Source organism: Pararge aegeria, chromosome Z (genome assembly GCF_905163445.1).
Source record: "Pararge aegeria chromosome Z, ilParAegt1.1, whole genome shotgun sequence".
NCBI classification, from domain to species: Eukaryota; Metazoa; Arthropoda; class Insecta; order Lepidoptera; family Nymphalidae; genus Pararge; species Pararge aegeria.
In genome coordinates, this window is record NC_053208.1 from 19332562 (window position 1) to 19347021 (window position 14460).

The window sequence follows — 14460 nt, forward strand, 5'->3', positions numbered from 1 at the left end:
AAATTATATCATTTTAAAAAATTAACATTGCACTATAATCAAAACGTTTATTGTTTACAGTAAATTCTCCATACTAATATTATAAATGCGAAATGATGAGTGCTTATTTGTTTGTTCTACTTTTCTGTTTCAACATGTAATTAAAATTTACAAATATCAGTGCAACTGGGCAACACACAAAATATTAGCTAATCCCACTTACCTTATTAATTTACACCTATAAGATCTTTTGACTATCTGCACTTTGCAAATTAAGAGGATGTCGGTTAGCAAAATTGCCCGCACCTCAATCTGAAAGAAAAAAAACAACAGATTTTGAATAATTAAGTATATTTTCTGTAACAATCTATTTTGGAGTCAACGCGCTTATCTCCGAAATTACCAGTCGAATATGAAAAATCTTTTTGCATTTGATAGGCTCTTGAGGTTATTTAATATTACGCTACGAAACTCGGCAATATTACGTTAAGAGCCGCAAAAATAAAAAGTCACAAAGAACGCTAATCGAAAATGATGAGAGAACTTGGGAGGGCGATGCGTCGCGGTGGTCTCGGTATATCTACAGACAATGACGATCAACTAGTACTATGACATCTATAGCTTTTATTCTGACGTAAAGTTATAGTGTTGTTCAACATCCGTTTATGAAAAAAAAAAAGCTAACAGTATGTGATTATGGGAAAAATTAACTTAACAGAAATTGTACGCGCCCGAAATCACGGGAAACCACTAGCATATAGTCAATAGTATTTATTTATTACAAAAATAACAAAAACAATACAAAGTTCTTCGTACACTATCGCAGCAAAAGATTTCAAGCAAAAGCCGCTATAAAGACTAATCATATTATATCGATAAGTACAATCGATACCAAATCACTACGACCTCGACGAGTGAATGCGTTGTCCGTTACTGTTGCATAGTTGCGAGTTCAGTGTAAATATTATATCCATATTATATGAACAATTAATGCTTTCAATTTTATTATAAAGCTAAAGCAAAACTAAGTTTTATGTAAAACAATTTTCTGTTTTTATTATCTGTTATCTGACTCAATAAGATGTTAAAAAGGTTGAGTTACATGTGTTAACATGCTGTAAAGTTTTGAAAAGGTGTTTGAACCTTCTAAACTGTGAGTAATTATTAACTTGTTTAACCTAGACCAGTCACTAGGATACGAACTATTATACTACCATTATTTAATTAATTAATATTTTTTTAAAAGAAAAACACAACAATCGAAAGTTGAGCACGTGCCGCATTGCTTTTTTAAGCACTGAAACGTTCTATTCATTTTTAACATTCCCGATGCTGTCAACTCGTGCTGATGTTGTTATTACTGGAATATGTGTTTTGTTGCATTCAGTCCTCGTAGCAATCTGCGCTAAACTCAATAGGTAACATAATAACGCATCAGCAATATAGGTACAGATATACCTTATTATTCAAACAAACCTAAACGATAACCAGAGGATCTTGCAATGCAATACATTCCGATGCGTTCAGTAATGAAAACTAATTAAGTCATGAATTAATGATTGATAATCTTTAATCTTATATTTAAATATCAGAAAGTTCAAAAACTTTAAACTTCCGGAATTTTTAAATAAAAGACTAAAAAACGTAAGTTCATAGATAAACCCTGCATTCGCAAAAGAACGTTCGTTAGAACAATTGTGAAATAAATAATTCGCTGGCTCTCATTATAGGTACAAAATAATAAAGATTTTGATTATATGTTCACGAGATTAATCGAATAACTCAATATCATAAGCACATGTTTCAGTCGGCAAAGATAAAATAAAGAGACTTACCTAAAAGGTGGAAACACCTATAGAAAATGCTTAAAAAACTTTTCAGATTCATGCGATTTTTAATAACAAATTAAAAATAATCTGAGTAGATAGTTTTTTAAATTGTTGTATTTAATTTTTTTTATGTTGACCTGACCCTGCTTTTTGAGTCTAAGACTGGAAACTTGAAAATGCTTGTATGACGAACATGAATGTTTCTCAGTCTCCGGGTAAACACTCAAGGTTATTCACGTGATAACAAACCTTAAGTAGACAGGCTCGGGCTTAAAGTTCCTTTGTGTTTCTGCTACAAAATTAACCATGACAGGTATTATATGGTTATACCCAACTTGGTGCGGGGTTAAATAAAAAAATACCAGAAAACTCTTGGCATTGTAGTTCCTATCATTAAAACTAACAACTTTTGTTCTACGACTTTTCAAAATTTAGTTATAATTTGTTTCATACAAAAATATTAATAAATCATTTTATATCTGTAAAGTGACACTACACTGTGGAAACAAATACATGTGATTGGACAACGTCGCGTAGTCTGGTCAGTGACCGCACTTTAGAGTTGCGGTTCGGGCGCTTTTGCCGATGTTACATTACAGAGTAGTAACAAGTAGAGTATCTATGTCAAATATAGATTATTTAAAATTTCACAAACTAAAAAAAGTCTTAGAACAAAAACTGTTATTTTTGATGTAGACAATTACAGACCGAGAGCTTTCTGGTATTTTTATTTAAAGTTTAGTTATCGTGAAATCGTTATGGAATCTGCAATATTAACACTATTAATAAGATCTAATTTTGATGAATCTTGCCTCCTTCGTGCCGTCACGGAATCGCATATTGGCTTCGTAGATCAGGCTGCGGCTATGGTTCGGGCGACAGAAGAGCATGGGTCTTGTCAAATTGATGGTCGCATACAATTTGAACACCCGATCTAGTTCATCATCTCTGAAGTTCTAGAAGGCAAATAAAAAAATATATTTAATTAAAATTGTAATTCATGTATAAATGCTTTAGCATTATATTTAATTATAAATATAATTCGAGATTTTTAACTGATTTTAAGCTAGAAGGTTAGTTTAGTTATACTTATAACTTAAGATAGTGTTAGTATTAAGTTTTAATAAGTTAGTAATAAAAACACATATTTAACTAAAAAACTAGCCATAGCACAGACTCTTGTTTATTTTTTTTATTTCCACTACAAGTGAGCCCTTGACTGCAATCTCAATTGGTGGTAAGTGATGATGCAGTTTACGATGGTAGCGGGCTAACCTATTAGAGAGTATGGTAGTCATACCCCGGTTTCTACACGACAATGCACCGAACACTAAATCGCTTAGCAGAACGTATTTGTCGATAGGGTGGTAACTAGCCACCGCCAAACGGGCCACGGACACCTCCCACCAGACCAGACCAGAGAAAATTCACAAATTATAAATTCCCAAATTGCCCCTGCCGGGAACCAAATCCGAGACCTCCACTCATAAGACAACGGCGCTCACCACTGCGCGTGGGAGGTCTTCAAACCTATAACTTATTTGATGACTCTAGACCAGCTGTTAAAAAATTAAAGATTATGATTATCGCTAGGACTTCACGTTTCTTAAGTGCTTATATCTAGGCCTACTAGAAATAAATTATTATGAATTTGAATTTATGTTAACCTAGGTATGTCCGCGATTCCCTTTACTTCTAGCTTGACGGATTACATTTATTTTTACTCGAAAGTATCCTACTCTTACTAGTGACACAACCATTTAATTAACTCATTTTTTTTAACTTTGCCATTCATGCAATTAGTGTAAGTAATTTCAAGAAGTTGGTCATAAGCAATCTGTAATATAAAAAATATAAATAATAAGCGGTATTAAATTGCAGTTTGCATTATAAGTGATGAATTATTAATTATTTTTGTTATAACTTAAATTTCTTTTTAAAATTTTGTGTAGCCCTATTTTTTTTAAATAAGTTTAGTAATTCTTGGCCTGGTGCTAGTGCTATTTTATTATTAAATATTATTAAAATAAAATATAATCACTTCTACTGTAAGACATCAGCTACTTACGCTGTCGTGAAAATCCAGTGACGACTGCAACTTTTTAATTTTATGGCATTCTTCATTCTTCCTCACCGACATATTAACCTTTGTGAGGTACTTTTTAACGTAGTTTTCCTGTGAATGTTATTTTTGTAAAATTTATTAATGAGTTTATTTATCGTAAAGAATATAAATAAGATATTAAGTTCACTGTTAAAGCAAGTGATAAATATACATAAATAAATACTACGACAGTGCACACATCGCCATCTAGCCCCAAAGTTAGCTCAGCTTGAGTTATGGTAATAACTAACTTAATATTATTAAACACCCAGAAACTGAAAAACATTCATGTTCGTCACACAAACATTTTACAGTTTTGGGAATCCAACTCACAGCCATCGACTCAGAAAACAGGACTCACTTAAACGTCCATAACTTCAAACAGTTAGAGATGCGTGCGTGCCAGGTATCGAACTCAGTGTCCCCAGAAGGGAGGCTGAAGTCGTAACCGACAGTCGTTACACAAATATTGTTAAAGCTGTTTGTAGCACGAAGCAAAACTTAAATTACAAATAAAAAATGTGCCGTGTTTTGACGCTGATCAGAATACAGTTGTCACCACCCTTGGGTGTTGCCTGGGTGTCGTACGAGGCGACTAAGGGAAAAAAAAGCAGAACGAGCAGCAAAGTCCTCTGTACTGTGCTGAGGTCACGCCTGCCACTTCCCACTGACCTATATACGCCCCATCCTTACGTACGCCACACCCGCATGGTACTCTGGCTAGGGAAATACTCTCAGAACTCAACAGTCGATCACTCTACGTAGACTCGCAAACGCTCGATACGTACGGAACTCTACCATCAAGAGAGACCTACGTGACGAGGAAATAGATCAGTTCGTAGAACGCCTCGCACAGGGCATGTTTGCACGAGCTGAAACATCAAATTTCTCCCACATAAGGGACATAGCCCCCTGGCACGCCTTCCTTCCAGACCGGAGATACCCCCACGACCTCCTACCCCACAACGGGGACACTAATACCGACTCCAACAACGCCGACCAAAAAGAAGAAGGAGAAGAAGCGGAAAGGTAAAAGCATAGGAAGCCAACAATACTCCACCAGACTTTAGACCGAATTTCGCCGCGCCCCTAGAAAGTGTGTGAGATGAAACTCCGCGGTCCTCTGTGCTGTTACCACTACCATCTTCTGCGATCACCAACAAAAAAATATTATATTGAAGACGAAAAATATTACTGCACTTACCATGCCCTTGAGCATAATACTTTCTGGTGCTGGTGTATGATCTCTAATTCTTTTCAACAATAAGCTGTATCTAGTCAATCTTTGTAATGGCTTTGCCAGGAAATCGTTCAGGTGAAGCCTGAAATAGAATATAAGAATTATTAATTGTTTAAAAAAACGCTGCATTTTCCAGTGCAGGATGTCCACTCGAGGATCTTTGGACCCCAATGTCCATAGGTTCTCCGAAGTACGTGGCCATAGCCATTATAACTTTGCAACTTGTTCAGTTAAGACAACTGAACAAGGCAACACTAAATTTCCTTGGAAAGTTGAATCACTGGCAACACATCGTCCTTCGACTGCTTTAGTAAAAACAAACTAGACTCACCTGTTGCTATCACGGTGATTATAACACCAGGACAGGTACAATGAAAATTCAGGGTCTTTTTTCTTGGATTTGTAATATTCGAGAATGTTGTTTTGCTCCATAAGATACAGCTCATATGGAGAAAGTATGTTATTAAACCGGCTAAATCCTTCGTACATTAGATCTGTGTTGAACCTGAAAATAAATAATTAAAGTTAATTATAGTAAGCCGCATTTGCTAATGCCCTAGTGATGTTATGAAGCGAAACTTGTAGCATTAACTGTATCGCCACTATTGTATTATGACACCTCCCTAATCTCCGAGGGAAGGTGGCAGAAATCTCTATTACAGGGATAAGCTTTTTATGAGTTTTTTTACATGAACAGAAACAGTAACAATAAAAAAATAAAATCCTCCAAGCATTTTTCTGTTAGAAGTTTTTGTAAATAAATAAATATACTAAGACAACACACATCGCCATCTAGCCCCAACGTAAGTGTAGTTTGAGTTATGAGTACTAAGATGACTAATGAATATTTTTATGGATAACATACATATTTATTTATAATATACATATAAACACCCAGACACTGAAATACATTCATGTTTATCAAACAAACATTTTCCAGTCGTGGGAATCGAACCCACGGCCTTGGACTCAGAAGGCAGGGTCGCTGACCACTGCGCCAATCGGCCGTCAAACTTCGTAGCTAACTCTATCAAATTTTGTCCAGCTTGGCGCAGTGAGTGAGTCGAACATAGCAATAAACAAACAAAATAAAAAGACACACATTCGCATTTATCATATTAGTATGGATTTATTAATTATATGTATAGATACATATTATAATTCTTCCAAATATGATCAACATTTCGACGTTTAATTTTTACGGATGGGTGGACCGTGGCTTATCTCCGAATTTGTAATAAACATAGCACTACTAAATTCAATCTGATATCGAAGGTTTTTGATTATATTGATTTAATTAATTTGAAATTTTAATTGGTAAAGCAATCAGGCTGACACAGCCAGAGAGATAAGGATTCAAATCCTGCCAAAATGAAATGTTGACTGGTATTTTAGTATTAAATTTAAAATAATGTTATTGTATTAATATTCGATTTTGGGCTAAAATTCCTCAGTAAATTATAAAATTTCTGTATCTCAATTCATCTATGAGCTGCTGCATGTACTTTTCGATGCGACACTTCAGGTAAAAGAATCATCCAGAAATGAAAAGAAAAAATATCGATATCGATTTTTTTATTACGGAGATTATTTTTTAAAATTAATTAGAACGGCCTAAAGCCAATTACACTAATCAAATTAGATAAATAAAAAATAGAACAACACAACAAAATGGAAAAAAATAAAACAAGTAACCAATATTAAGAAGGAAAACTAAAACAAATTAAAAGAATTATTGATTTACATTTACACCAACTTGTCACAAAACTCTAGACACTCACTCATGATCTTTATTCATTCATCAGCAAACACTTCGATATTAGGTTTAGAAACTTCTAGGACAGCATTGATAAGACAGACAGTGTGTGACGTATTGGCGAGCTAGCATGCGCTACGATAATAAATAATAAATAAATATACTACGACAGTATACACATCGCCGCCAAGCCCAAAGTAAGCTTGGCTTGTGTTTTGTGTACTAATATGACAGATGATATATGTATGTATATTAATTCATACAATCAAATTTGTATCAATAATAACATACGCGTAAATACTTATAACATACATATAAACACCCCGATACTGATAAACATTCATGTTCATCACAAACACATTTTCCAGTTGTCCCACAAATGTAAACTGTGTTTGTGATGAATCCTTGGATTCCCACTGCGCCAATCGGCCCGCCAATAAAAAACGTTTCAGTGAATAAGATACCCCTTGTTGTTTAATTCTGTTCTAATTAGTATAAATGGTATCTGGTCAACTTACGGCCGTTGATGCTCGACCGCTTTCAGGATCATGGGGAGGAAAGTTACATTCCAGAAGCATAAGCTGGCGTTAAGCACGTCAGAGATGTTGGCAAATAACTTTTTCGGGTTAATGTTCAGCATTTTGCCGCTACTTTGAAGGGCATGCGCTGCAGCGACGAAAACCTAGAACAAATTATTCAATAACGTTTTAAGCTTGACGAAAGTGAAGCAACTTATGATAATAACGCACGGAAACTATGATAACATCAAAAATTGCTTATTCATGCAGAATCGCCATCACGAACGTAGATATATACATATATGTTTATATCTACGTTCGTGAACTTAAATCTAAAGCTAAAACCATTCCAATCGGGCCTATACGCAGCAGGGCATTGGCAGCAGGGCTAGCACGGGCGGGAGATAAAAGTTATATCCCCCGATTATATCCCCTGACAAGATATATATAATGTGCCCACCTGCTAAATCACTGGAACATGGAATAGGAGAAGTTTACCCCCGTTTATTAATACACATATATTATTTGGATATTATTTCCACTTGTGCGCCAGTGCTTTGATAGTTGATAAAGCTGTGGGAGAAGACAAATTTATATCCTTTCCCCAGGGAAAGGTAAAGGTGCTTTCCAAAAGAAATTGCACAATAAAAAGATACTCAAATTTGCTATAGGTATGCCTATAATATTCGAAGAGTTCCTTCGATTTTTCCAAGATCCCTTCAATAAATCTTCACCAAATTAAAATGGTAGAGTCTTCCTCTGAAGTATAAACGTACCAAACAAGAAAAAAGGTATTAAAATCGGTTAATAATTGGCGCAGTGAATATAATAATAATAATCGACTAACAGATATGTTTAAAAAAATTCAAAAAACATACTGTTGAGTAAAAAATCTCCTCCTTTTTTAAGTCGGTTGAAAATTGTATACCATGTGAGCGACTATAAAATCCAATGAGATAAATAGCAAATTGCTACACAAAAGTATAGTATCGTTGTCCCCTTGCTTCTTCTATTGCCTATATGTTGACTAGGAATTAGTAGAAGCAGGAAGATAATAGTGCCCAAGTTTTCTAGTCGCCAGAACACATCCGCTCACTTAATATTTCAGTAAATATCACCATCCGCTCACTTAATGTTGATATGATATAAACCGGCCGGTCCACTACAGGGCACGGATCTCCTCTCACAATAAGAAGGGTTCAGGGCGCAGTCCACCACGCTGGCCCAGTGCGTATTGGTGGACTGTACACGTGTTCGAGAACATTATGTAGAACTCTCAGGCATGCAGGTTTCCTAACGATGTTTTTCCTTCACCTTTGAAGCTAAACGTACATAACTTAGAAAAGAAAAGGAGCGTGATTCGAAATCGACCCACCAGAAAGTATTTCTACTGTCGGTCGGGCCGATTGCTACCCCTTTAGAAATAAAAACAAGACCCTTTCTAGGTATACACGAACTTAACAATGGGTTTACTTCCATTGCTGATCGCAGTGTTATTTCCGATAAATGAATTTCGTGGCTAAGTTTGTTGTCGGTTGAGGTAGACCAGGGTGCGTTTGGAACCTTTGTAGCTTTAGTTTAAAGTTTACGAATTAAGTTTTTCCCACTAAAATGTACATATTTTGCATGTAATGTACGCATAAAATATTAAAATGATACTGCTTTAAGCGTTGGTAGTAGCACACAAAATTTGAAATTGTAGCTTATTGAATTACTTTTTCGTAGTCAAACGAATAACGCTTGCCGACACGAGGCTATTCCAGTCTAACTCTGAGTAAGTTTACACCAAATAAAGCAAAACATTCGAATGGAACGTGGGGTTTGAAAGAGCAATATGAATTTGGCGAATCTGAACGTGACACACGTCAAACGCCATCTGAGCCGACTTTAACTAACTTTCACGTTTTACAATTTTGTTTTAATTGTTTTGTATTTGATCAGATTGCGTTGATAGCAACGATGGTCAAAGGAAATGTGACGCCATGTTTTTTTTAGTTATTAAAAGTTAACTGGAAATTGTGAGTACAGGTCAGGCGCTTCTTTTTGTGCTGCCTCGTAGGTCTAGTTGTTACCATGTTCATTTAATGATCACAAGGTCCCAAATTCGATATCCAGGTGGAGCGAAGAGTTTTTATTGGGGTTTTCTGTTTAAAAATAGCTCGGTACCGGCCCAGATTTTGGGAATAGGTTGTGTTGAGAAGTCTTCCCGGTTATAATGGATAATAATACAGGATAATAATCGTTAAAGCCCACCAGTCGGTATTGGAGCAGCGTGGTGGATCTATGCTCTCAATCTCTGTCTCCTATGAGAGACGAGGTCAGCAGTGGGGTCCTTAATATATTATTAGATTATAATGATCAGACGCTTTGAAATTAGCTCTTAAGGTGTTATTCAAAATAAAAAGGTTACCGATCTGCATTAAATTATAATAGGTCTACCGGAAAGTTCTGTCCGCTCCGGTAACCAGTAGTTTCAACAAGTATGCGCATATTTCTGTGACACATATTTGGCTCTCTCTCTTGATCGCTAACTATGTATACACATTTTCGTCGCAGGTGAACTAAAACTAAGATCATTCTTGTTAGTATTTAGTGAGACGCGATCGTGTACCCATGGCTACCGGCACGGCTTCATTAACGCTACTGTATTTTGTAAATTGTCTGAATACCAATAAGGAAGAAATGCTACAGAAGCATATAGAAATTTATTTAAAGTGTTTGGTGAAGGTACAGTTTCTGATAGAACATGCAGAAAATGGTTCGAAAAATTTCACGTGTGAATTGAATTTGGTGATTTCGACCTTTCTGATAAGCCACGCTCTGGGCGACCATCTTTGATCGACGACGATAATGTCAAGATCATGTTAGAGGAAATTCTGTCGCATCCACCATACTCCCCGGACCTAGCACCATCTGATTATCACTTGTTTCTGTCCTTACAAAATTTCTTGCGGAGCAAACAATTCAAGAACGAAGAAGATATCAGACAAGGCCTCTAGAAATAAGATATTTAAAAAAAATGGGATATACAAATTGCCATCACGCTGGCAAGAAGTCATAAATAATGATGGCAATTATATTATTCAATAAAGTTTATCCAAAGTATGAAAAAATGTATACCTTTGTTTCATTCTAAAACGGACAGAACTTTCCGGTAGACCTAATATATACATTTAGAAAATACCTATAAAAACCCATTTAGTACCTTAGCTTTAAAATTTGGTACCTAATATTACTTTTATTAATGCTAATGAACTATTATTTTTTACACTACAACAAGTTATCCCTTGACTGCAATCTCATTGGTTTCTATGCGACATCATACCGGAACGCTAAATAGCTTAGCGGCACGTGACAAAGACGTGAACTAGAACCGTCCGAAGCCTATAGCCAAAAATATAGCCAGCATGTCATTCCGACGTCGAGTTGATTTGGGAGATTGAGCGTATTTTCGCGCGATGAGAATAAATGTATAGATAGACGTGCCACGAGACGGGCCACCATTTTACGTTAAGCGTAACCGACATATAAAATGTATTCTAAAAGAAACTTTATTGATCATACAAATAAAACTTCTTTTCTTAAGTTTTTGATTGGAGGCGCGCATCGTGGCGTCGTGGCTTCGCGGTTCGCGCCACGCAGTATCAATAAACAGATACAGAATTAAATGCAAAAAATAAAATAATATTACGGTGTTTGATTCGAAACAGTTAAACACATTTGAATAAAACTATAGGAAGGATTCTATATCTATCTAATATGAGGGTTTTATCTATTTGTGTAGGGGAGACTGGCAGGGTGAGTAAACGACAATCTTGCAATCTTTGCAGTTAAACGTTACTATTTGTATACAAAAGTGACGTTTGACAGCAAAGTTGCAAGATTCACGACTGTCGCAAGCCTGTTGTAAGATACGTAATCACCCTGCCGTACATAACCGTATACCGGGGTAAAACAGTAAAGCATACTTATATTCGTATTTCCCGCGCCATACTCCGTTCAGCGGCGTCGACCATTGGGAGCTATTTGTCAACAAACACTTGACGCCGCAGGCACGCGAATTCGCGCGCAAATGTCAACATTTTATTATTTTTGGTCAACTTCAAGTGATTAAAGTAATAGCGAAATTAACGAAGAATACAGGTAAGTGGCCACCCAAAGATGTTATAGAGCCTGTATTTACTCGGTATTTTTGCCGTATTTACACCGGCATTATTGATTTACCTTATATTATTATGTGTTTTCTGATTTGCTTAAACATTGAACCTTGGGTTAAAACCGGCAATATACGATTGGGGATCGGGTGTTTAAATATGAACCAACTTTGTGTTTTTGTAATTATTGTTTGTTCGTAGTAACTAACTCACAGAATAAAACACCCAAACTCCATCTAAATCACCCGCTTAATTAACATGAAAAGAAAAAATCGAAAGACGTTTGGTAATATTTGACTGTGTTGTCTCGAAATGTAGTATGGAGTAAGCCGCGTGGAGGTAGGTTCGGTGCGATGTACGGGGTGTAAACCCATAAAGGCTGCACCGAGTATGATTCAGAAGAGTTATATGATTTCTTATCTAGTAAACGTTTTTGTCCATGTGTTGGGAGAAAATCGTAATAAGCAGGTGTTGCATTTTTTTTTTTATTTTTGTTTTATATTCTAATCATTGACGTATTTGAAGACCGATTGGCGCAGTTGGCAGCCGGCTTTTTCAGTCCAAGGCCGTGGGTTCGATTTCCACAACTGGAAAATGTTAGTGTGATGAACATGAATGTTTTTCAGTGTTTATCTATATATTATATAAGTATTCATGTATATTATTAATAAAAGAATATTCATTAGTTTTCCATAACACAAGTTACGCTTACTTTGGGGTTAGATGGCGATGTGTGTATTGTAATAATATATATAATAAAATATAATTATTTTAAGTAGTTATGTAAAATATATAAAAATTATACATCAGCTAACACAAGCTACGCTTACTTTGGGGCTAGATGGCGATGTTTGTAATGTCAATATTTATTTATTTATTTATTTTTATTATTTAGTTTTCCACTTACAATCAGTTGGCCTATCTGTTAGGTCCAACAATTATTATACCTATAAAACGTTTTCGTCAATTAATTAACGCAGGTGAAACCGCGTGGACCAGCCAGTTAATAATAAAGTAAAAAAAAAGCTGGTTGCGTTGCAGCGTAGAGGGCTTATGTGCCTCCGTGTCACTTGCTCTTTTTTGTGCATGAACCAAGCCTTACTGCTTTTTTGTCTGCTAGGTCCGGTAGTGAGTTTTTTGACAGAGGAACGTAAATCTAACAAAAGGCATGATGACAGTGACAAATAATCGCTAAAATATTGTGTTAATCATTGTTCTTAGTATTAGTCCAATGATATTTGATTAATGTATTATGGTTAACGTATTTTTAGGAGACTAACGAGTTATATGTGTTGATTCAATAAATTTGGTCATTTACAATTGTTGTTCTACAACCTCTCCCCCTTAACTATACGATTTTAACCCGGCCTCCCCTATTTATAAAAGTCTATTTGTAATTTTATATGAACCTAGATAATAATAATGAATAAATACCATATTCGATATTTATATGTTATTAGTGTATATTATATAACTTGTAAGACCATGCATCTACAGAATTTTGTTTTTCGGATTTAGTTGCCTAGATTTCATCGCTCAGTAGAGATATGGGTGTTTGTATAATTGTATGCTCTATTGTATTTGTAGTTTTCGTGAATTTTCTCTGTGATGTACATAGTGTTGATGGGAACAACCCGTATATATTCCTAATAACATTTTCTATGTACTAAATGTCTATAATAATACCTCTGACACGAGTTTTAAATTTAGTGCATAATTTTATTTCCAAAGTTAAAATAAATTAATATACTATCACAATACACACATCGCCATCTAGCCCCCAATTAAGCGTATAACTTGTGTTATGGGTGACGGATGCATATTTTTATGAATAATATACATAAATACTTATAATATAGAGATTCATGTTAGTAGATTATAAGTGTTTGTTATGATATACAGATAAACAAAAAACATTCATGTTCACCACACAAACATTGTCCAGCTGTGGGAATCGAACCCACGGCCTTGGACTGAGAAAGCAGGGTCACTGCGCTGATCGGCCTTCAAATACGTCAATAATTGGACTATAAAACAAAGGTATTAAGCAAAGGTAAACATGACATTATCATAGATTTGTTTACGCTCTCGCTCGCTCATCTTGTCCTAATCCAATGGTTGCCTGGCAGAGATCGCTACAAAGCGATAAGGCCGTCTTTTGTATTCTACTTCTGTCTTTGTATTTTTTTATTTTCCTAACTTCATATTGGTGTACAAATAAAGAGTTAAATAATAATAATAGATTTGTTTCATTTGTGGTTTTCGACGATGACGGTGGTTTCGGTTGGTGGTAACTATGTTAAGACGCAATTAAGCCACCTGGAGCCTATCACTGATTTCTCGGTTATCGATGTTATTATCGTCCTATAATGGAAACTCGGCCTGTAATAATTAAACGTCATTTGCAAGTTCGTTACGGAATATTGCTTTACAATGACAGTTGAGGTAACGTTATAAGTTTTTAAAAGCTCAAACGATCTTAACTTTGGATAGGGATAGAGGACATATTATTCGCTATACTTCTGCGTTTTACTGAATTTCTTAGTAAAAATACTTAACACAATTATGATACAAAAACCGAACAAACATTATATATATTAAATGCTTCTGTGAATATCAGATAAAAGAAGATATTAGATGTTAGGATGCACCGGTTATGGTTTTCTTTTAAGTCATACTTCTTTTGGCGCGTGAGGGAAAAATGATAAGTAATTTTTACGATGCGCGCGCACATCGCATCTCTAAAAACGGACACCCTGAAGTTAGCTATAAGGTTTGACAGCCTGCAGACTTTGACAATTGAATGAGTAAAGCATTCAATTGTCATAGACTGCGGGCTCATTTCGGTGATTTAATTGTACAAAAATCCCAAATTTAAAG

General features: G+C 35.4%; 1 protein-coding gene across 1 annotated transcript in view; it reads right to left on the reverse strand.

The window, feature by feature from the left end:
• Positions 1–14460, reverse strand: part of LOC120636643 — an 80383-nt gene that overhangs the window by 12714 nt on the left and 53209 nt on the right. Inside the window, exons 7-12 of the mRNA XM_039908207.1 lie at positions 7427–7590; positions 5484–5657; positions 5117–5234; positions 3877–3984; positions 2621–2764; positions 203–291 (exon numbers count right to left, since the gene is read on the reverse strand). Coding sequence (XP_039764141.1) covers positions 203–291; positions 2621–2764; positions 3877–3984; positions 5117–5234; positions 5484–5657; positions 7427–7590 — 797 coding nt within the window. The remainder of the gene's footprint in view (positions 1–202; positions 292–2620; positions 2765–3876; positions 3985–5116; positions 5235–5483; positions 5658–7426; positions 7591–14460) is intronic.